General features: G+C 42.7%; 1 protein-coding gene across 1 annotated transcript in view; it reads left to right on the forward strand.

Annotated features, from left to right (window-relative positions):
* LOC106613872 (ephrin type-B receptor 1) overlaps positions 1–25244 on the forward strand; it is a 215853-nt gene that overhangs the window by 168894 nt on the left and 21715 nt on the right. The window contains exons 7-12 of the mRNA XM_014216576.2: positions 3431–3593; positions 6426–6534; positions 6697–6761; positions 13554–13742; positions 14187–14434; positions 24219–24434. Of these exons, the coding sequence (XP_014072051.1) occupies positions 3431–3593; positions 6426–6534; positions 6697–6761; positions 13554–13742; positions 14187–14434; positions 24219–24434 (990 nt within the window). The remainder of the gene's footprint in view (positions 1–3430; positions 3594–6425; positions 6535–6696; positions 6762–13553; positions 13743–14186; positions 14435–24218; positions 24435–25244) is intronic.

The raw sequence follows: 25244 nt of genomic DNA on the forward strand, positions 1-25244 counted from the left end.
AAACGTGAATCCGACCATCACCCCTGGTGTGACAAAACCGCGACTCCTCAGTGAAGAGCACTTTTTGCCAGTCCTGTCTGGTCCAGCGACGGTGGGTTTGTGCCCATAGGCGGCGATGTTGCCGGTGATGTCTGGTGAGGACCTGCCTTACAACAGGCCTACAAGCCCTCAGTCCAGCCTCTCTCAACCTATTGTGGACAGTCTGAGCACTGATGGAGGGATTGTGCCATCCTGGTGTAACTAAGGCAGTTGTTGTTGCCGTCCTGTGCCTGTCCCGCAGGTGTGATGTTTGGATGTACTGATCCTGTGCAGGTGTTGTTACACGTGGTCTGCCACTGCGAGGACGATCAATTGTCTATCCTGTCTCCCTGTAATGCTGTCTTAGGCATCTCACAGTACGGACATTGCAATTTATTGCCCTGGCCACATCTGCAGTCTTCATGCCTCCTTGCAGCATGCCTAAGGCACGTTCACGCAGATGAGCAGGGACCCTGGGCATCTTTCTTTTGGTGTTTTTCAGAGTCAGTAGAAAGGCCTCTTTAGTGTCCTAAGTTTTCACAACTGTGACCTTAATGACCTACCGTCTGTAAGCTGTTAGTTTCTTAACGACCGTTCCACAGGTGCATGTTCATGAATTGTTTACGGTTCATTGAACAAGCATGGGAAACAGTGTTTAAACCCTTTACAATGAAGATCTGTGGGGTTATTTGGATTTTTATTCATTATCTTTGGAAGATAGGGTCCTGAAAGTGACGTTTCTTTTTTTGAAGAGTTTAGTTATGTACGACATACACCTAGTTTCCTGAAACGAGTCACATATTTCAATATAAAGACATACCTTTTTCATCACAGCGGAAGTCACAGGTTTTTTTGAGGTGGTTCTGTACCGTGTTTCATTTCAGGACTCCCACAGTGGCTCCATAGACACAACATAGTGTTGAACAAACTAATTTCCTCAGAGAGACAATAGTAATATCGTGGAGATAGGGATAGGGATATTTACCTGGACCACAGCTGTATTGCAAAGAAGAGATGAGGAGAACCAGAGTCCTCAGGGTGGAGAGTCAGAAAAGATGGCCCCACACACACAACGGAAGGAGAATAATACATTCTACTATTACCCCATGTCCAGGTTACACTCCCCCACAGAAAATAATGGAGAGAATTATGGATCAAATTGAAGGAATACGAGTCTGAACGCTTTGTTCTATTTCCATACTTGTTTTATTTACCTGGTCTGCTTAATATGATGGCTTTATCACCTCTGTCTGGGCAACAGGAAAATGTATCAGAGCTAAAAGGTAAGATGATTTAAAGTTATTTTTGAAATCATGAAGTCATCAGAGTCCCACCACAGTGTATGATGCTTTGCGGATTACTACATATCTTTCACACAAAAAAAAACTTAGCCCACGAATAGGGTTCATGCTTGTTGAAATTGATAATTATGTATGGAGGGCCAGTGTAACACGCTGTTTCCTGTCCTGCCACTCTCTTCATAGTTTCACCACCCCCCCACCTCGTCCAGTATTTCTGTGTGTAATGCCAGTCACTCAGCTGCAATCTCCAGGGAATGTCTGGAGCCATGGGGTTGGTTTAGATTTGGGATCGGGCCTGGATTGCACCAATTGGCCAATGAAAGCAGATATAAATTCTCTATTCTACCGAAGGTCTTTTTCTTCCTCCTGCTCTGTGCAGACAATGAAGAAGAGGTGGGTTCCCGATGGGACAGCACACTGATAATGTCAGCACTCCCTGTCACAATATCCTATTATGTAATGCTCTACTCGGTCCGAGTACAAACCCCATTCCGCATTCTCTGCATGTATGAGGAGAATTCCATTTGCTAGCCTTTGCTGAGGTAGTGGATGTCTTCTTGGCCTTCTTGCTGAGCATCAAAGCTGGTGTGATAATAAGCAGTGAGAATATTGGCGTAATGGCAAGGTGGAGTCTGCTTTTGAAATTGAAATGGCAAGGGCCAACGAGGCATATTTTATCCGTCAGCTTTGACTGAAGTGCCACGGAACACTGCCAGGCTGAACATTGCCAGGCTGAACACTGCTAGGCTGTTGAGAGTTAAGTTCACAGTCCCCCTTCGCAGCTCTGGGAGTCTCCACCCCTCACAAATCTTTAAGAAGGCCAGGCGGGGATAAGGCCAGGGGAGGATGGGTTGGGGCTTCAGAGGGATGGAATTGGGAGTGGTTGTAAAGGGCGGTTCACTGGGTATTTCTGGGGAAGAGAGATAAGTGGCCTTGGGCATTTAAGGAATTCCAGGCATTATACAAAGTCCCCCATATCTAATTCTGCACTGGACCTTGTCATTTAGGCAGTGCATGCGCTGAGCGAGGAAGCAGCTATATTTCAGGGGTGAAGTTGCATCTAATTTCTGCTCAGTGTTTTTCTTCTGATAGAGGAAGGTTAGAGCCTCCATTAGCTGAGGAGTGTTTCCTTCCTTCCTCTGTCTCTCTCTGTCTCTGTGGGTTGGCTGTTTTTGTGTCTGTTGTGTATGCACACACTTTTCCTTTTATAAATTACCACCATGGAGGATACTTACAGTTTGAATGGTCCAGATACTAAAAATGTGTCCAGTCTTTATACAAACCAGCAGACCTAACCTGCCACATACCAAGTCACACATTCTCACGAAACAATTACTAAACACATGCTGAACATGTACATACACTCATGTGTTCAGTAAAAAGATGATTCACTCTGGTCTGAGGCGAACCTGGACACGTCTCAGTGTTTTTCCACCTCCTGCTCCTGTTTGCTCTCATCCCTCCACAGAGGAAAGAGTCTGGAAAAAGAGACAGACAGAGAGGGATTAAAGCAAACAGAGAAAGAAAAGCAAATGCCATAAGCTCTCTAAGTACACACAATGCCAGTGAAAAGGTGTGTTGTGATGAGCCAACGATCTGAAAGGAGAGATGTGTGTGGTAACTCTGGTTGATGATTGATGATTAATACGTCTATGCATGGATTCTAAAACCAGGATCAGCTACTGATATGCTGCACATGATGAAAGATCTAATATGGGGATGTTGTTTGGAACTCTTTTTTTCTCAACACCCAACTCATTGCTCGATGTCCCTATTTCTGCTTTTATGTGGCCAAATTAAAAGAGTTCTAAAATGATATACTGTGTGTATGTGAAAAGCCTAATTACCCTCTATGGCTGTATAAAGATTACAACAGTGGAGGCCAATGTGGATATCCACCATCCAGTATAATCTCATACACAAACATAAAGAGGAATAAGGGCCATTTTGTTATCTAAGCCCACAGGGCAGTATGTAGTGTGTATTAGGATTAGGGGTTGACTCGAGTTGTTACTCCACTGCCTAAAGGCTGCAGGCCCAGTGTGATGAACAGATGTAATATTCTCTAGCTCTCTTTCTCCTCTTTTTCGATCTCTCCCTGATTGTTACAGGACCACACTGAGTTGAATTCAACCATGGTGCGGAGCCAGACCAACACTGCCCGTGTGGAGGGCCTGAGGCCAAGCATCATGTACGTGGTACAGGTCCGTGCCAGGACGGTGGCAGGCTTCGGCAAATACAGCAGCAAGCAGTGCTTCCAAACCCTGACAGATGGTATGCTCCGTGTGTGTGTGTGTGTGACCGCCATGCGGGTCTTTGTGTCTGTGGACTCGGTGTGGGAGATTGGATATAGTAATAACTTCAAACATTAACTATCATTACTGCAATACATTTGTATGTGTCGACGCAGAGCAGGTGGTGAATTTTTTTTATTAAACCGATATTCCCTTGATATTAGGATTTATTTTTAATATACATATTCCAAAGTCAATGTCTGGATTAAAGTACTTCCTACCAGAGCCATGTATCCTCAGTGCCTTCAGAAATGATTCACACCCCTTGACTTTTTCCACATATAGTTGTGTTATAAAGTGGGATTAAAATGGATTTAATTGTAATTTTTTTGTCAACGATCTACACAAAATACTTTGTAATGTCAAAGTGGAATAATATTTCATCATAATTTTTTTTAAAGTTGTCAAGTTGGTTGTTGATCTTTGCTAGATAGCCATTTTCAAGTCTTTTCAAGACGGTTTAAGTCAAAACTGTAACTACTGTAGGCCACTCAGGAACATTTAATGTCATCTTGGTAAGTAACTCCAGTGTAGATTTGAGTTTTAGCTTATTGTCCTGCTGAAATGTGAATTTGTCTGTTAGAAAGCAGACTGAACCAGGTTTACCTCTTGGATTTTCCTCTAGGACTTTGCCTGTGATTAGCTCTAGACCTTTTCTTTTTATCCCAAAAAAACTCCCTAGTCCTTGCTGATGACAAGCATACCCATAACATGATGCAGCCACCACCATTCTTGAAAATATGAAAAGTGGTACTCATTTATGTGTTGTGTTAGATTTGCTCCAAACATAATGCATTGTGTTCAGGACAAAAATATAATTTCTTTGCCACATATTTTGCAGTTTTACTTATTGCAATTTTTTGGAATATATATATTTTTTGTACAGGCCTTCTTTTCACTTTGTCATTTAGGTTAGTACTGTGGAGTAAGTACAATGTTGTTGTTGTATCCTATCACAGCCATTCAACTCTGTAACTGGTTTAAAATCACTTTTGGCCTCATGGTGAAATCCTTGAGCAGATTCCTTCCTCTCTGTCAACTGAGTTAGGGAGGACTCCTGTATCTTTGTAGTGACTGGGTGTATTGATACACAATCCAAAGTTTAATAAATTTACCATGCTCAAAGGGATATTCAATGTCTGATTTTGTATAGTCGATGCAACTTATTATCTGACTTGTTAAGCACATTTTTGCTCATGAAGTTATTTAGGCTTGCCATAACAAAGGGATTGACTACTTATTGACTCAAGACAATTCAGCTTTTCATTTTGATTAATTTGTAAACATTTCTAAAAACATAATTCCACTTTGACATTATGGGGAATTGAGTGTAGATCAGTGCCAAAATCTAAATTGAATCCATTTTAAATTCAGGCTGTAACACAACGAAATGTGGAAAAGTCAAGGGGTGTGAATAAATTATGAAGGCACTGTAGAAAATAAATATATGGCTCTGACTAATTCCATTTGTTCGGGGAAATTGCACATTTGAGGTGTTAGCCATAGTGAGTCTTTGCAGGTGGCACAGCTGCATGGTGTAGTGAAGGAAAGCAGCCAACAGAGAGCCCCTGCATGCTCACAGTGTGGTGTAGCTCGTTAAGGGATCTCTAGCAGCAGCGCCTGCCGAAGACTTGGGGTTGCAGCAGAATCCGTTCCCCCCCAAAACAGTTGAGTCATCTGTCTTAGAAAAGTTTTCTGGTCATGGTTAGAGACTATAAAACTATGAACCAAATAAAAAGTTAAAATAAAGCTTTTATGCAAATGTTGCACCAAAATAAGTCTAAAATATTTGTTATCACTAGTATCTATTTTGAAAGCTTCCACAAAATGGTATAAACAATTATAACCCATATGAAAACCACAGAATATGAAAAAGGGTGCTGTTCATTCAAAACACAATATGAATGGTTATATAAGTGAATATAGATAAATACTGGAGAATGTGTGATTCAGTTGGAAATGACAGAACAGCAACACATCCTTTTAATCCGATCTATACATATGAAGGTATGGTGTTTCTGTTTACTTTCTTAACTCTCCCTCTGACACGTGATAAAGAATTTGTGTTGAGATTAGCAGGCGTTCTTCTGACTCCTATTTCGTGTGTAAAGGGATTAGCTGTGTCAGGAAGCAATGTGTCACTCTGAGGGACTGTCTGTCTGCACAGATACTAGCCCACATGTCTATGTATTTCACAGTAGAGACACCTTTGACACTGTCCCAATACCATTTAACTGTTCCAATACTGCTATTTCTCTTCTCTCCCATCCTTTCCTCTCTTCTCCTCGCACCACTTCACTTTTCACACCTCTTCTCTGACCTCCTCTTTTACCTTGCCTTCAACTCTCTATTTCTCTCCATTTCTCTCCTGTCTTTCTCTCTCTCTCTCTCTCTCTCTCTCTCTCTCTCTCTCTCCCTCTTTATCTCTCATTATTTACATCTCGCTCTCTCTTTATCTCTCACTATTTATATCTCTCTCTCTCTCTCTCCCTCTTTATCTCTCACTATTTATATATCTCTCTCTCTCTTCCTCTTTATCTCTCACTATTTACATCTCTCTCTCTCTCCCTCTGTCCCTCTTTATCTCTCACTATTTATATCTCTCTCTCTCCCTCTCTCCATCTTTCTCTCACTATTTATATATCTCCCTCTCTCCCTTTTTATCTCTCACTTTTTATATATCTCCCTCTTTCCCTCTTTATCTCTCACTATTTATATATCTCCCTCTCCCTCTTTATCTCTCACTATTTATATCTCTCTCTCTTTCTCTCTCTCTCTCTCTCTCTCTCTCTCTCTCTCTCTCTCGTTGCAGATGAGTATAAATCGGAGCTGAGGGAGCAGCTGCCTTTGATTGCAGGCTCAGCGGCTGCAGGAGTGGTCTTCCTTGTATCATTGGTGGCCATCTCCATCGTCTGCAGCAGGTAACAACCACTTAGTCACTGCTCATACCTGGTGTTACCAGGAATATGTTCAACGGTTATGCCTCCCAGGAATTAAATGTTAATATTAAAAACGTTTAATACAGTGGCTTAATATTGTCAAATATGGTTACATAACCGTCTTTTGCTGATTCTTTGTTGCAGGAAGAGATCATACATGAAGGAGACTATATACAGTGACAAACTGCAGCACTACAGTACAGGCAGAGGTAAGCATAAAGCTCTCATCCCATCCCACACACACAACACACACCCCCACGGACCCTCCCACTCACACACTCGCCTACCAGTGACTCCACCAGAGGCACCACACAACATCTGACTCCCATCATCCCAGTCTGGCCCTTATATAACATCCTGGCTATTTTGACAGATTATCTATTTAAGACACAGCTCGTTACCTATCCTCCTTCATCCCCGCCTCCCTATTCCTCTCCAGTACAGGGATGATGCTCTCTCTCTTTCTTTCTTTCGCTCTTCCACTCTCTCTCTCTCTCTCGCTCTCTCGCACACACATGTATGCACACACACACACACACACACACACACACACACACACACACACACACACACACACACACACACACACACACACACACACACACACACACACACACACACACACACACACACACACACACGTCTCCTACATACAGTGGGTTCTGGACCAGGGCAGTGGTCAGGGAATAGCATCTAATGTATGTACAAGTTTCAGCGTTTTACAGTTAAAATGATCAATATTGGATAACATGCTGCCAATCGAGTGCCTACAGGGCCCTGACCTTTCACAGATCAATCTGTTACCATGGATTCTGAATCCGGCCTAATTAAGGGTGAATTTCCCAAGAGTCTTGTTGCCCTGTTCAGTTACTCCTCCCTCTCTCTCTATCTCTCTCTTATGGAGCAGAATGGTTTACATGTCTTTGTTGTTTATCAAGGGAACAACAGTAAAAACATGATGTCAATGTCAAGATCTCTCTCTCTCTCAGGATTAACAGTCATTCTGTTTGATGGACACTCAGATCAGAGAGGCAGAGAATGTTTACATTTGTTTCTATTATTTCTCTCAGCCATCCATAAAAAGATGGTGCCACAGCACAGGTGAAGATAAAATATATAAACTGTTTGCCGTTTAAACAAGACATAAAATGATATGTTGCTGATCATAAATTGAATAGATTCTGCACATGTGGTGTGAAAAGATTTGGACGCTGTGCAGATAGTCTCTTATAATAGTACAGTCGGTACAGGTTGCCAAGAAACCCATTATGGGATGGTGAGCTGTTTCTCTTCCCCCGGCGCCTGAGTAAATCCTCTCATTTGAGTGTGTTTGGATTCACTTAATTGTCTATTAAATCTGAGTATCCTATTGGTTCAAAGCAATTAGGACGATGTCAGAATGAGCCGACCCTGTTCCATTGAGAACCAAGCCTTGATCCCCACAAGAGCCACAGAATAGATGGTCTCAAGTCAACACGTCTGATTGTCCTTTACTTTCAATAGTTCCATTATTCTTCCATTTTTGTAGTGTAGATTATATGTAGAAAGAGGCAGATATCAGAAACATCTATAGTTAACTTTGACCTTATACTGGAAACTTTGGCTGGGTTTTCATAATTAAGTTTACTTCATTTTTTTTCTCAATCATAAAAGTGAAATGCACACACACATTTAGGGATTGCTTTGCAGGTGCATAGGAAATGTTAAATAACAGTTCGAAGAAACATAGAAACTATGATGAAGGCTGTGAGGCCAAAATGTTGGCACAAAATACTGATACTGTGCAAGTGCAGTGTGTGGGATCTTATTTATTTTTCTCTGAATCTTAAAATTGGATGTCTACTGCAGGAGGTGATATTTCCTGGAATTTTTCATCTTAGTGTGTGTTATGACACGTTTCCCTCTCTTACTTTGCAATGTTTGCTAGGACTTTGTGAGTCACTCTGATCATCTTATATGTCCCTGGGATCAAAAACATTGTTTGGTCTGCTCGTCTTCTGCTTGGTTACCAGGGACTTTGTCCAACTTGCTTGGAGGTAAAAGAAACCAATCTAATAATTAGCAAGGGGATGTCTGAGGACAGTTTTGATTACAGAAAAACGTATCATCACAGTTCAAATGGAGGCACCAGTGTGTAAGCACCAGCATTCAAGCCAAATCTATTTGTGATTTTGATGCACTGTTAGGCTTGATTTTCCTTTGGCAAATCAGATCATGCCTCCATTTTGATCCTCCACTCCTATAGCCAGAAACTTAAACTATGGTAAGGACTGTTCAATGTTGGTCTGACCAATCAGAATCTTCAACATTATTTTGATCACGAGTACTGGGAATTGTTCCGGGCTGCCTCTGAGAATAGTATTGACGTATACACTGACTCAGTGACTGAGTTCATCAGGAAGTGCATAGAGGATGTTTTTCCCATCCTGATGATTAGAACTTATCCAAACCAAAAACCTTGGATAAATGGTTGCATTCGCGCAAAACTGAAAGTACGAACCACCGCATTTAACCATGGCAAGGTGACTGGAAACATGGACGTGTACGAACAGACCAGCTGTGCCCTCCGTAAGGCAATCAAAGAGGCAAAACGACAGTACAGGGACGAAGTGGAGTCGCAATTCAACGGCTCAGACATGAAATGTATGTGGCAGGGACTCCAGACAATCGCACATTATAAATCGGTGCCGGACAAGCTAAACATCTTCTTTGCCCGCTTCGGGGAAAACACAGAGCCGCCTTCACGGGACTTACTGCATGTACCACTTTTCAAGGAACCAAAGTCGCTTTACAATTGTAGAAATTAAAAGAAAAACTTGAGTAAAAGTAAAGATACCGTAATACAAAATGACTCAAGTAAAAGTGAAAGTAGCCCAGTAAAATACTACTTCAGTAAAAGTCTAAAAGTATCAGATTTTAAATGTACTTAAGTACAGTGGTGGAAAAAGTACTACATTTTCATACTTGAGTAAAAGTACAAAGTAAAAGTAAATACTATACATCAAATTCCTTATATTTAGCAAACCAGACGGCACAATTTCCTTTTTTATGACTTGTTTTTGACAGCCAAGGACACACTCCAATTCTCCAACATCATTTGCAAAGGAAGCATTTATGTTTAGTGAGTCCACCAGATCAGAGGCAGTAGGGATGACCAGGGATGTTCTCTTGATAAGTGTGTGAATTGGACCTTTTTCCTGTACTGCTAAGCATTCAAATTGTAACTAGTACTTTGGGTATCTGCGGAAAATGTATGGAGTAAAAAGTAAAAGTTGGCAAAAATATAAATAGTAAAGTAAAGTACAGATACCCCCAAAAATAACTTAAGTAATACTTTCAAGTATTTTTACTTAAGTACTTTACACCACTGCTGCTCAGTATGGTGAAGAGAGGAGTGTCTTAGTAGTGTATTTCTTTGCTTGTATGTGTGTGTGGACGGGGGGGGGGCTTAAGGATAGGCCTTGTCAAAGAGGTGGGGCTTTAGGAGGGACTGAAAGGCAGTGATGGCCTCTGAGTCATGGATGGCTGGAGGGAGATTCAGAGCCTAAGAGCAACCCTGGAGAAGGCCCTGTCGCTGAAGCTCTGGAGCTTCGACCTGGGGATGACAAGGTGGAATGGAGTGTGCGTGTTGGTTGGTAGGGGAGAAAGAGGTCTGAGAGGTAAGTGGGGGGCAAGGTGGTGAAGGGTAGAAGGAGGATCTTGTAATCAATGCGTTGGGAGACAGGGAGCTAGTGGAGTTCACAGAGGACAGGGGTGATGTACTGCCAGGTCTTAGTGTGGGTGCGGAGTCAAACTGCAGAATTGTAACCATCCATTTCGAGATTATGGTGGGAGCTTGATTTGACGCGGCAGAGAAGTGAGTTGTAGTAGTCAAGATGGAAGGAGATTAATGCATGCATGAGGGTTTTAGCGGTTTCAGCCCAACGCATTACCAGGGGCACACTGCCTGCCCTCAAGGACATCTACGGCATCCAGTGTCACAGCAAGGCGAAGAAGATCATCAAGGACCTCAGCAGTCTGAGCCACGGCCTGTTCACCCCGCTACCATCTAGAAGGCGGAGACAGTACAGGTCCATCAAAGCTGGGCAGAGAAAACTACTTTCATCTCCAGGCCATTAGACTGTAAAATAGTCACCGCTAGCCGGCGTCCGCCCAGTACCCTGTCCTGAACTTAGTCACTGTCCCTAGCCGGCTACCGTCCGGCATTCTACCCTGAACCTTAGAGACTGCTGGCCTATGTACATAATCATTGAACACTGGTCACTAATTATGTTTACATACTGTTTGACATGCTTCATATATACAGTGTATTCGGAAAGTATTCAGACCCCTTCACTTTTTCCACATTTTGATACGTTATAGCCTTATTTTAAAATTAATTAAATACATTTTTTCCTCATAAATCTACACATAATACACCACAATGACAAAGCAAAAACAGGTTTTTAGATTTATTTGCAAATGTATTACAAATAAAAACTGAAATACCTTATTTACGTAAGTTTTCAGACCCTTTGCTATGAAACTCGAAATTGAGCTCAGGTGCATCCTGTTTCGATTGATCATCCTTGATTGGAGTCCACCTGTGGTAAATTAAATTGATTGAACATGATTTGGATAGGCACACACCTGTCTATGTGAGGTCCCACAGTTGACAGTGCATGTCAGAGCGAAAACCAAGCCATGAGGTCGAAGGAATTGTCCATAGAGCTCCGAGACAGGTTTTTTTTGTGGAGGCACAGATCTGGGGAAGGGTACCAAAACATTTCTGCAGCATTGAAGGTCCCCAAGAACACAGTGGCCTCCATCATTCTTAAATGGAAGAAGTTTGGAACCACCAAGACTCTTGCTAGAGCTGGCCGCCCAGCCAGACTGAGCATTCGGGGGAGAAGGGCCTTGGTCAGGGAGGTGACCAAGAACCCAATGGTCACTCTGACAGAGCTCCAGAGTTCCTCTGTGGAGATGAGAGAACCTTCCAGAAGGACAACCATCTCTGTAGCACTCCACAAATCAGGCCTTTATTGTAGAGTGGCCAGACGTAAGCCAATCCTCAGTAAAAGCCACATGACAGCCCGCTTGGAGTTTGCCAAAAGTCACCTAAAGGATTCTCAGACCATCAGAAAGAAGATTCTCTGGTCTGATGAAACCAAGATTGAACCCTTTGTCAAACATCACATCTGGAGGAAACCTGGCACCATCCCTATGGTGAGCATGGTGGTGGAAGCATCATGCTGTGGAGATGTTTTTCAGCGGCAGGGACTGGGAGACTAGTCAGGTTGAGGGAAAGATGAACGGAACAAAGTACAGAGAGATCCTTGATGAAAACCTGCTCCAGAGCGCTCAGGACCTCAGACTGGGTTGAAGGTTCACCTTCCAACAGGACAACGACCCTAAGCACACAGCCAAGGCAAACCAGGAGTGGCTTCGGGACAAGTGTCTGAATGTCCTTAAGTGGCTCAAACAGAGCCCAGACTTGAACCCGATCGAACATCTCTGGAGAGACCTGAAAATAGCTGTGCAGCGACACTCCCCATCCAACCTGACAGAGCTTGAGAGGATCTGCAGAGAAGAATGGGAGAAACTCCCCAAATACAGGTGTTCCAAGCTTGTAGCGTGATACCCAAGAAGACACAATTGAGAGCATCCTGTCGGGCTGTATCACAGCCTGGTACGGCATCTGCACCCCCGCAACCACAGGGATCTCCAGAGGGTGGTGCGGTCTGCCCAACACATCACCGAGGCAAACTACCTTCCCTCCAGGACACCTACTGGTGTCACAGGAAGTCATAGGAAGGCCAAAAAGATCATCAAGGAATACAACCACCCGAGCCACTGCCTGTTCACCCTGCTATCATCCAGAAGGCGAGGTCAGTACAGGTGCATCAAAGCTGGGACCGAAAGACTGAAAAACAGCTTCTATCTCAAGGCCACCAGACAGTTAAATAGTCATCACTAGCACATTAGAGGCTGCTGCCTACATACATAAACTTGAAATCACTGGCCACTTTAATAAATGGAACACTAGTCACTTTAATAATGTTTACATATCTTGCGTTACTCATCTCGTATATACTGTATTCTATGCTATTCTGCTGTATCTTAGTCTATGCTGCTCTGACATTGCTCGTCCACATATATTCTTAATTCCATTCCTTTGTTAGATATTACTGCACTGTTGGAGCTAGAAACACAAGCATTTTGCTACACCCGCAGTAACATCTGCTATACATGCGTATGTGACCAATAATATTTGATTTGATTTGACATGAGTCTGTAATCTCTGCCAAAGGTGCTTCAACAAAGTACTGAGTAAAGGGTCTGAATACTTATGTAAATGTGATATGTGTGTATTTTGTTGTGTGTATTGTGTGTATTGTTTTGTATTTTTAGGTATTACTGCACTGTTGGAGCTAGAAACATAAGCATTTCACTGCACCTGCATAACATCTGCAAAATATGTGTACCCGACCCAATAACATTTGATTTTATTAATGTTAGGGCCTCATAAAATCAGTTCCAGGACAACAGTCAGGATGGACTCTTCAGTCTAAAGAACACATTTATGCCCACTCACACACATACACACTTGCCAAATCACACACATATTTTCATAAGGGTCTCTGCATTCTGTATTTCTCATTTGGCCATTGCTCCGGATGACAGTAGCACTCAGATTCCAAGCTACTATTGTCAGTGACTCACCCCTATCATCTGTGCAGAGGGTAATGTGATATTGTGTCATTTTTATCAGTTTATGCTCAGTTCCTGAAGGTGGGAGAGAGGAGCCAAGGAAATTGCCTTCCACAGCAATTACGGGAAATAGTTTACATCTGTGTGTGTGTGAGAGCAAGAGAGAGAGTCTGGAAAGAAAAACATGGAGATGACACGCACACACATACTGTACATACATATAGTCACACACGGACAAAAACTGATGATATATTTGTTTGAGCTTCCCCGTGCTCATCCTAACCTCTCCTCCTCCTCGGCCTTTGTTCCAGAACTCTCTCTGAGACCGGACATGTCCAACTGCCCTTCCCCCATGGGATGCCCCACCCACTTCTCTGGCTCACCAGGGATTAAGATCTACATCGATCCCTTCACCTACGAGGACCCCAACGAGGCCGTCCGAGAGTTTGCCAAGGAGATCGACGTGTCTTGTGTGAAGATTGAGGAGGTCATTGGTGCAGGTGACATGGTGGAAATGGAGTACCTCTGCTGCATCCATGAATCTATATAATTTTCTCCTCCACTTTCTCTTTACCTGTACAGTATCCAGGTGTTAGCACAGCTATTCAGTTTTTTTAAAACCACTTTTTCCATCTAATTTGTTTTGCTTTTAGATAGAGAACCATATCCACTTCACAGAGCTCCTCTCTTTACAGAGAGCAATTTTAGCCGCTATCTCAGTAACCGGACCGCCTCCATTCATCTATAATTCATGCTGATTTTATCTGTTGGGGACATTTATTTTTTACTTGACTTGACATATTCATGCATTCAGCAAAAGAACGGTCCTCTCACTGGCTGATGTTTGACATCTGCGGACTTGTCAGCACAACACTTGTCTTATGACCCTGTAGCTGGCTTTGTAATAAGGTAATCAATTAGTAATCCCATGTCTTTCCCTCCAGGCGAGTTTGGGGAGGTGTATAAGGGTCGTCTGAAGCCGGCTGGGAAGAGGGAGCTGTACGTGGCCATTAAGACCCTGAAGGCAGGCTACGTGGAGAAGCAGAGGCGGGACTTCCTGTCTGAGGCCAGCATCATGGGCCAGTTTGACCACCCCAACATCATCCGACTGGAGGGCGTGGTCACTAAGAGCCGGCCAGTCATGATCATCACAGAGTTTATGGAGAACGGGGCCCTGGACTCCTTCCTGAGGGTGAGAAAGGGAGCACTGCTTTGTTATTATGTTTTAACCTCCTCTGTTCAGAACACCACCCCGGGCACAGCTTTCACTTAATAGGGCCACTGTGTGGTTTCATCCAGTGCCTTCAGAAAGTATTCACACCCATTGACTTTTTCCACATTTTGTTTTGTTACAAAGTGGAATTAAAATGGATTTAATTGTTATTTTTTGTCAGCAATACACACAAAATACTCTGTAATGTCAAAGTGGAACAAAATTATTATAAATTGTTTCAATTGACGGAAAATAAAACACTAATATATCTTGATTAGATAAGTATTCAACCCCCTGAGTCAATACATGTTATAATCACGTTTGGCAGCGATTACAGCTGTGTGTCTTTCTGGGTAAATCTCTGTACAATATTTGCCCATTATTCTTAAAAAATGTGTCAAGCTTTGTCAAGTTGGTTGTTGGTCATTGCTAGACAGCCATTTTCATGTCTTGCATTTGATTTTCAAGCAGATCTTAAGTCAAAACTGTAACTAGGCCACTCAGGAACATTCAATTGTGTCTTGGTAAATATCTCCAGTGTATATTTGGCCTTGTGTTTTAGGTTATTGTCCTGCTGAAAGGTGAATTTGTCTCAGAGTGTCTGTCGGAAAGCAGACTGAACCAGGTTTCCTCTAGGATTTTGCCTGTGCTTAGCTCTATTCCGTTTCTTTTTATCCTAAAAACTCCCTAGTTCTTGCTGATGACAAGCATACCCATAACATGCAGCCACCACCATTCTTGAAAGTATGAAGAGTGGTACTCAGTGATTTCCCCAAATGTACTTATATTTGTAAGAAAGATTCACAGCTGACATACTTATAAGTATATCACATACTTTCTGAAGGCACTTTATATGAATCATATTGATCGATCAGCTGAAGCTTTTATAGTTAATTTGACAGTCTTACACAAACAGTGAAGTATGATTATTGAGAATAGTTTGCACAAGGATTATGACAATGGAGATTTAAAGCTATCTGGAGGATAAAGGTTTTTCGATATAGCAGGGAATTGAGATCTGATAAACAACCTTGGCATGAATTGGAAAGAGAATCTAAAGCTTGTGTGTGTAAGCACGATTTCTATTTATCAATAACATTTGATTTCTCCTAATGTAATTCATGAGATTAACGTAAATGCAATTGTTCCACCCAGAGCCCTTTGAGGCAATGTAGCTAATATATTCACAGTGCCCTGATTCAAAGTGCCAGCCTGGTACAGTTTAGTGCTTCTTCTAACTCCTTGGAAACAGAGAACATGGAACCCAATCAATACGTGGCCTAGTTTTCTAATCCCCTCAACCTGTTTCCTCCTCTCTTTGATCCTGGGCTTGTTTGAAGCGGGGCTTTGAACACCCCTTTGATGTCCGCTCCCTCACCAGGCCTCTCTTCCGAGCCACCGCACTTGACTCCCGCAGCCATCGATTTCTGGGTTGTTTTTCTTCTGGCATGCCCATGTTGCTGGCACAGGGAGCCACAGTTGAATGAGCAGCCCGCTCTGAGTGTTGGAGGTGCCCACTGAGGCCACACCGGAGGGTCAGACCTGCCGTGACTCATGGGAGGGGGTTATCCACCTTGGTAGGGGCCACTAATAAACAGCCAAGCTGGGGATAAGGAGGCAGAGTGAGAAAGATTAAAGACATGGAGCCACTGGGGCTTAACATACATGTTTTATTTATTGTCACATACACCGGATAGGTGCAGTGGAATATGTAGTTTTACAGGGACAGCAATAGTTTTACGCCTGGCCGGTATTATGGGCTGGCCTTAGGGGGCCTGGTCCGCCCTACCATAGTTCTTGCCCGTGCAAATAAAATATTTTAATATTTATAATTTATTTGCCCGAGACAAGTGCCGACAGAAAGACGCATCAATCTCAGATAAAGCATTTGCACTAGCTAAACAGCGCCCCTCTGTCACAGTATGTATAGCCCATGTATCTGATGCTGTCTGGCCAAAAATAATATGGTATGTCATACTCTTTTTGGCCAGACCGCATCAGATACATTGGCTACATATAGTAAGACAGGTGTGCTGTTTTGCTTTGCTTTCTCCGGGAAGATATTTTCAGCCACTGTTTGGATGCTGGAAGTATTTTGGATGAATGTGCGAAGGTAACCTACTTTTTGAAGTGATTTGTTTGTCAATCAGATGAAAACATCATGACTGGTTGTGCTCATGCCACAGTAACACTAGAACCGCTAAAGCAGTCATTTGGACTGCTCATGAATTACATTTTATTACTCTGCAATGTTTAAAGTCATAAGTTTATATAACATACGGTCATTGTTAGAATCTTAATATCACAAACAGAACTGGAGATATGTAATTTTTTTTATTGTTTTCTGTGGTTGTCCCTCCTCCCGACTGTAGGGCCTGATCCCCGCCTTCTCCTGGTACTGTGCCCAGTTGATAATCACCCCTAAGGTGCCGTGCCCAATTGATAAGCACTCCAATAATTGCCTCGAAACTGAATCTAAACTAATTTCACACGTCTAACAACAGGTGAAATACAGTATTATGTAATCACCAATTGTGAATGAAGAACAAGGTGGGCCATTCTACTGTATTTATCTAATTATAATCTCTAAATGGTATGTACCCTATATACTTAGAGCGGCAGGTAGCCTAGTGGTTAGAGCGATGGGCCAGTAACCGAATGGTTGCTGGATTGAATTGCTGACAAGGTAAGAATCTGTCCCTGAACAAGGCAGTTAACCCACTGTTCCCCAGTAGTATATCATTGTAAATAAGTATTTGTTCTTAACTGCCTTGCCTTGTTAAATATTTTATTAAATATATCAGTCCATGGAATCCAAGCAGTCTTATCAGTCTACTCTGGCCTACTTGGAGTGCGTGCGTAATTTACAATGGCAAGAAGACCAAGACAAATGGATGCACATTCTGCGTCAGCGTTGCTACAAAATCTGAACGAAAACTTCTCAGATAGTGGGGAAGAAATGAATTATGACATCTCTGATGATTATTCTTCTGATTCTGAGCTTCAGCCAGAAACTACACCTCCTAGGGCAAAGCACAAAAAAAGCCAGAATGGTGCGCACTGAGCAGGTGCCCATGCCACCACCAAATGAAATGGTGAGACAGGAGAGAGGAAGGGATGGCACCTTTTGGATAGAACATACTGGTTACAATGCTACAGGATGATTATCAGCACAAAATGTCACCACTGAGAGAGAGGACCCAACATCTCAAGCAAAAAAATACATCAGCAATGCTTTTGTTGCTTGTGTGACATGGACATGCTCTAACTGATGCCATTGCATTAAGATGCACACCTTGTAAGCACGAGCTGACAATAATTTACTATTTTTTACTGTTGTCATATGAGGCACACTTGGCACTTATAATTATTCATCATTTGACCACACGTCTTGCTGACCGTGCATATTGATGCTTGGTGTAATTTTTTTATTACCACATTCCAAAACATATTTTCTGTTGCATAGTTGTAACAAAGGCACTCCACAAATAAAATTGATTGAACACCTGAATATTATTTATCTATTTTTTTTTTACATAAAAAAAACGTCCGACTTCAACTGTATATGTATATATACAGTTGCAGTCGGAAGTTTACATACACTTAGGTTGGAGTCATTAAAACTTGTTTTTCAACTACTCCACAAATTCTTGTTACCAAACTATAGTTTTGGAAAGTCGGTTAGGACATCTACTTCGTGCATGACACAAGTAATTTTTCCAACAATTGTTTTCAGACAGATTATTTCACTTATAATTCACTGTATCACAATTCCTATGTGTCAGATGTTTACTTACGTTAAGTTGACTGTGCCTTTAAACAGCTTGGAAAATTCCAGAAAATGATGTCAAGGCTTTAGACCCTTCTGCTAGGCTAATTGACATCATTTGAGTCAATTGGAGGTGTACCTGTGGATGTATTTCAAGGCCGACTTTCAAACTCAGTGCCTCTTTGCTTGACATGTGAAAATCAAAAGAAATCAGGCAAGACTTCAGAAAGAAAATGGCAGACCACAAGTCTGGTTCATCCTTGGGAGCAATTTCCAAGCGCCCGAAGGTACCACGTTCATCTGTACAAACAATAGTACGCAAGTATAAACACCATGGGACCACGCAGCTGTCATACTGCTCAGGAAGGAGACGCGTTCTGTGTCCTAGAGATTAACTTACTTTGGTGCGAAAAGATCAAATCAATCCCAGAACAGCCGCAAAGGACCTTGTGAAGATGCTGGAGGAAACCGGTACAAAAGTATCTATATCCACAGTAAAATGAGTCCTATATTGACATAACCTGAAAGGCCGATGAGCAAGGAAGAAGCCAGTGCTCCAAAACTGCCATAAAAAAGCCAGACTACGGTTTGCAACTGCAGATGGGGACAAAGATCGTACTTTTTGGAGAAATGTCCTCTGGTCTGATGAAACAAAAATAGAACTGTTTAGCCATAATGACCATCGTCATGTTTGGAGAAAAAGGGGAAGGCTTGGAAGCCGAAGAACACCATCCCAACCGTGAAGCCCGGGGGAGGCAGCGTCATGTTGTGGGGGTGCTTTGCTGCAGGAGGGACTGGTGCACTTCACAAAATAGTTGGCATTATGAGGCAGGAAAATTATGTAGATATATTGAAGCAACATCTCAAGACATCAGTCAAGAATTTAAAGCTTGGTCGCAAATGGGTCTTCCAAATGGACAATGACCCCAAGCATACTTCCAAAGTTGTGGCAAAATGGCTTAAGGACAACAACATCAAGGTATTGGAGTGGCCATCACAAAGCCCTGACCTCAATCCTATAGAAAATTTGTGGGCAGAACTGAAAAAGTGTATGCGAGCAAGGAGGCCTACCAACTTGACTCAGTTACACCAGCTCTGTCAGGAGGAATGGGCTAAAATTCACCCAACTTATTGTGGGAAGCTTGTGGAAGGCTACCCGAAACGTTTGACCAAAGTTAAACAATTTAAAAGCAATGCTACCAAATACTAATTGAGTGTATGTAAACTTCTGACCCACTGGGCATGTGACGAAAGGAATAAAAGCTGAAATAAATAATTTCACATTCTTAAATATAGGGCTGATCCTAACTGACTGAATACAGGGAATTTTTACTAGGATTAAATGTCAGGAATTGTGAAAAACTGAGTTTAAATATATTTGGCTAAGGTGTCTGTAACCTTCCGACTTCAACTCTGTGTGTGTGTGTGTGTGTGTGTGTGTGTGTGTGTGTGTGTGTGTGTGTGTGTGTGTGTGTGTGTGTGTGTGTGTGTGTGTGTGTGTGTGTGTGTGTGTGTGTGTGTGTGTGTGTGTGTGTGTGTGTGTGTATACAGTGCCTTGCAAAAGTATTCACCCCCTTGGCATTTTTCCTATTTTGTTGCATTACAACCTGTCATTTAATTTTATTTTTATTTTTATTTTTCATGTAATGGACATACACAAAATAGTCCAAATTGTTGAGGTGAAATGAAAAACAGAACTTGTTAAATATAAAACGGAAAAGTGGTGCGTGCATATGTATTCACCCCCTTTGATAAGAAGCCCCTAAATAAGATCTGGTGCAACCAATTACCTTCAGAAGTCACATAATTACTTTGCACACAGGTAGACTTTATTTAAGTGTCACATGATCTGTCACATGATCTCATTAGACATACACCTGTTCTGAAAGGCCCCAGAGTCTGCAACACCACTAAGCAAGGGGCACCACCAAGCAAGTGGCACCATGAAGACCAAAGAGCTCTCCAAACAGGTCAGGGACAAAGTTGTGGAGAAGTACAGATCAGGGTTGGGTTATAAAAAAATATCCGAAACTTTGAACATCCCAATGAGCACCATTAAATCCATTATTCAAAAATGGAAAGAATATGGCACCACAACAAACCTGCCAAGAGAGGGCCGCCCACCAAAACTCACAGACCAGGCAAGGAGGGCATTAATCAGCGAGGCAACAAAGAGATAACCCTGAAGGTCCCGTGTGGGTCAGTTGGTAGAGCATGGTGTTTACAATGCCGGGGTTGTGGGTTTGATTCCCACGGGGGACCAGTATGAAAAAAAAATTATGAAATGTATGCATGCACTACTGTAAGTCGCTCTGGATAAGAGTGTCTGCTAAATGACGTAAATGTAAGGAGCTGCAAAGCTCAACAGTGGAGATTGCAGTATCTGTCCATAGGACCACTTTAAGCTGTACACTCCACAGAGTTGGGCTTTACGGAAGAGGAATGATTGATGCCACTAAATATAGGGAAATTCTTGAGGGAAACCTGCTTGTCTTCAAGAGATTTGAGACTGGGACGGAGGTTCACCTTCCAGCAGGACAATGACCCTAAGCATACTGCTTAAGCAACACTTGAGTGGTTTAAGGCCTAGTCAAAGCCCAGTGGCTAGATGTGCCAAGCTTATAGAGACATACCCCAAGAGACTTGCAGCTGTAATTGCTGTGAAAGGTGGCTCTACAAAGTATTGACTTTGGGGAGGTGAATAGTTATGCACGCTAAAGTTTTCAATTTTCTTGTCTTATTTCTTGTTTGTTTCACCTCCAAAAATATTGTGCATCTTCAAAGTGGTAGACATGTTGGGTAAATCAAATGATACAACCCCCCCCAAAATCCATTTTAATTCCAGGTTGTAAGGCAACAAGGGGGTGAATACTTTCGCAAGCCACTGTATATGTATATATACACTGCTCCAAAAAATAAAGGGAACACTTAAACAACACAATGTAACTCCAAGTCAATCACACTTCTGTGAAATCAAACTGTCCACTTAGGAAGCAACACTGATTGACAATAAATTTCACATGCTGTTGTGCAAATGGAATAGAACACAGGTGGAAATTATAGGCAATTAGCAAGACACCCCCAATAAAGGAATGGTTCTGCAGGTGGGGACCACAGACCACTTCTCAGTTCCTATGCTTCCTGGCTGAGGTTTTGGTCACTTTTGAATGCTGGCGGTGCTTTCACTCTAGTGGTAGCATGAGACGGAGTCTACAACCCACACAAGTGGCTCAGGTAGTGCAGCTCATCCAGGATGGCACATCAATGCGAGCTGTGGCAAGAAGGTTTGCTGTGTCTGTCAGCGTAGTGTCCAGAGCATGGAGGCGCTACCAGGAGACAGGCCAGTACATCAGGAGACGTGGAGGAGGCCGTAGGAGGGCAACAACCCAGCAGCAGGACCGCTACCTCCGCCTTTGTGCAAGGAGGAGCAGGAGGAGCACTGCCAGAGCCCTGCAAAATAACCTTCAGCAGGCCACAAATGTGCATGTGTCTGCTCAAACGGTCAGAAACAGACTCCATGAGGGTGGTATGAGGGCCCGACGTCCACAGGTGGGGGTTGTGCTTACAGCCCAACACCGTGCAGGACGTTTGGCATTTGCCAGAGAACATCAAGATTGGCAAATTCGCCACTGGCGCCCTGTGCTCTTCACAGATGAAAGCAGGTTCACACTGAGCACGTGACAGACGTGACAGAGTCTGGAGACGCCGTGGAGAACGTTCTGCTGCCTGCAACATCCTCCAGCATGACCGGTTTGGCGGTGGGTCAGTCATGGTGTGGGGTGGCATTTCTTTGGGGGCCGCACAGCTCTCCATGTGCTCGCCAGAGGTAGCCTGACTGCCGTTAGGTACCGAGATGAGACCCTCAGACCCCTTGTGAGACCATATGCTGGTGTGGTTGGCCCTGGGTTCCTCCTAATGCAAGACAATGCTAGACCTCATGTGGCTGGAGTGTGTCAGCAGTTCCTGCAAGAGGAAGGCATTGATGCTATGGACTGGCCCGCCCGTTCCCCAGACCTGAATCCAATTGAGCACATCTGGGACATCATGTCTCGCTCCATCCACCAATGCCACGTTGCACCACAGACTGTCCAGGAGTTGGTGGATGCTTTAGTCCAGGTCTGGGAGGAGATCCCTCAGGAGACCATCCGCCACCTCATCAGGAGCATGCCCAGGCGTTGTAGGGAGTTCATATAGCCACGTGGAGGCTACACACACTACTGAGCCTCATTTTGACTTGTTTTAAGGACATTACATCAAAGTTGGATCAGTCTGTAGTGTGGTTTTCCACTTTAATTTTGAGTGTGACTCCAAATCCAGACCTCCATGGGTTGATAAATTGGATTTCCATTGATTATTTTTGTGTGATTTTGTTGACAGCACATTCAACTATGTAAAGAAAAACGTATTTAATAAGATTATTTCATTCATTCAGATCTAGGATGTGTTATTTTAGTGTTTCCTTAATTTTTTTGAGCAGTATGTGTGTATATGTGTGTGTGTATGTATGTATATACAGTACCAGTCAAAAGTTTGGACATACCTACTCATTAAAAAAAAAGTTTTTTTCATTTATTATTTTTTTATTTTTTCTATTTTGTACTTTGTAGAATATTAGTGATGGCATCAAAACTATGAAATCACCACCTGAGCTGTGCAGTTGTCTAAGGCACTGCATCGCAGTTGCTACCTGTGCCACTGGAGATTCTGGTTCAAGTCCAGGCTCTGTCGCGACTGGGAAACCCATGGGGCGGCGCACAATTGGCCCAGCGTTGTGAGGGTTTGGCCGGCAGGGATGTCCTTGTCCCATCGCGCTCTAGTGACCCCTGTGGCAGGACCGAATTCCACCGGTCTAATGTCCATTGTTCTTGTTTCTAAGCCCAAGCAAGTCTCTTCTTCTTAATGTTGTCCTTTAGTTGTGGTTTCTTTGCAGCAATTCGACCATGAAGGCCTGATTCACGCAGTCTTCTCTGAACAGTTGATGTTGAACTCTGTGAAGCATTTAATGGGCTGCAATTTCTAACATACAGTTAACGCTAATGAACGTATCCTCTGCAGCAGAGGTAACTCTGGGTCTTCCTTTCTGTGGCAGTCCTCATGAGAGACAGTTTCATCACAGAGCTTGTTGGTTTTTGCGACTGCACTTGAAGAACCATTGAAAGTTCTTGAAATTTTCCGTACTGACTGACCTTCATGTCTTAAAGTAATGATGGACTGTCATTTCTCTTTGCTTATTTGAGCTGTTCTTGCCATAATATGGACTTGGTCTTACCAAATAGGGCTATCTTCTGTATACCAACTCTACCCTGTCACAATACAACTGATTGGATCAAACACATTAAAAAGGAAAGATATTCCACAAATTAACTTTTAACAAGGCACACCTGTATTCCAAATGACTACCTCATGAAGCTGGTTGAGAGAATGCCAAGAATGTGCAAAACTGTCATCAAGGCAAAGGGTGGCTACATTGAAGAATCTCAAATATAAAATATATTTTGATTTGTTTAGCACTTCTTTGGTTACTACATAATTCCATATGTGTTATTTCATAGTTTTGATTTATTCACTATTATTCTACAATGTAGAAAATAGTAAAAATAAACTTTAGATACTGTCGTGCTTGAAAAGCCCACTGTCGTACGTGAAATGCCCATACCACGTTCAAAGTTGCTTAGATCACTCTATTTGCCCATTCTAACGTTCAATCGAACAGTAACTGAATGCCTCGATACCTGTCTGCCTGCTTTATATAGCAGGCCACGTGGCTCACTGTCTGTAGGAGCGAACCATTTTCGTGAACGGGGTGGTGTACCTAATAAGCTTTATTAGTACAAAGAAACTGCTCCACCAATTTTTGAAACTTTACCTTTGCATCTCCAACACAAGGACATTCTAGATACATAGTTTGAGTATTATTTTCCCAAGAATCTTTACTATGTTATTACCTCTAAAGTGACATAATTTCCTCTATGCCCCCTGGCCCCTGCACTGCAGCAAAACGACGGGCAGTTCACAGTGATCCAGCTAGTGGGGATGATGCGTGGCATCGCCGCAGGCATGAAGTACCTGGCAGAGATGAACTACGTCCACAGAGACCTGGCCGCCCGCAACATCCTGGTCAACAGCAACCTGGTCTGCAAGGTGTCCGACTTCGGCCTGTCCCGTTACCTGCAGGATGACACATCAGACCCCACCTATACTAGCTCCCTGGTGAGTACCCTGTCTGTCGAGAGAGTTGGGTGATTCAATAGTTGACCATGGTTATTTACTTGTGTCTGTGGTGAATAAGGATTATACTATGTCAATTGTCACTCGTCTTTCACCAGAAACATATCTTATAACAAAGTCTACAGTGTGTATGAGTATAACTTGCTACAAATACAGTATACTGTATTGCACTACTGCAGCAAAATGCACACGTTGATGAATTGCAATCTTGATGAGTTCTGACTCTTCTCACAATTCTTTGGTTAAAACTGAAATTCAATAGAAAAAAACTTTTCCACAATTCTGTGTGTCTGTTTGGCTGTGTGCAGGAGGCATAACTTTATAATGAGTTTCCCATAGGGCAGCCTCCACAACAGCTCTAATCAGAACATCAACATTTTGAAAGGAAACTACATTTTTTTCTTACCCGTTAGCAAAATGGACAGTATTATCACACAATGTGGAACATTAGACATTGGCATTGTGAATGGAATAACAACCCATGTCTGAGATGAGTGTACATGTCTGCCTATGCAAAGACACTCTCTCACACAGTCATAGATTATAGCAAATTATTGATTGGTGCTTGCAGGAGCAGTGTAGTAGACAACCCTGCAAGTATCATCTAAGATCTCTGCTAGGTTACACTGTCCTCCCTCAGAGAGTAGTTGGATTTCATTTGGGTTTGATGATAAGCTCTTAAGTTATACTCTATATTGTAGATTTCTTACTTTGTATTTCCTCCGTTAGAATCATCATCACCTGAAGAAACCATTAGTGTCTGGATGTTTGAGGGTATATAGTAAGTGAGAG

This window comes from Salmo salar, chromosome ssa10 (assembly GCF_905237065.1).
Source record: "Salmo salar chromosome ssa10, Ssal_v3.1, whole genome shotgun sequence".
In the NCBI taxonomy this organism is placed as follows: Eukaryota; Metazoa; Chordata; class Actinopteri; order Salmoniformes; family Salmonidae; genus Salmo; species Salmo salar.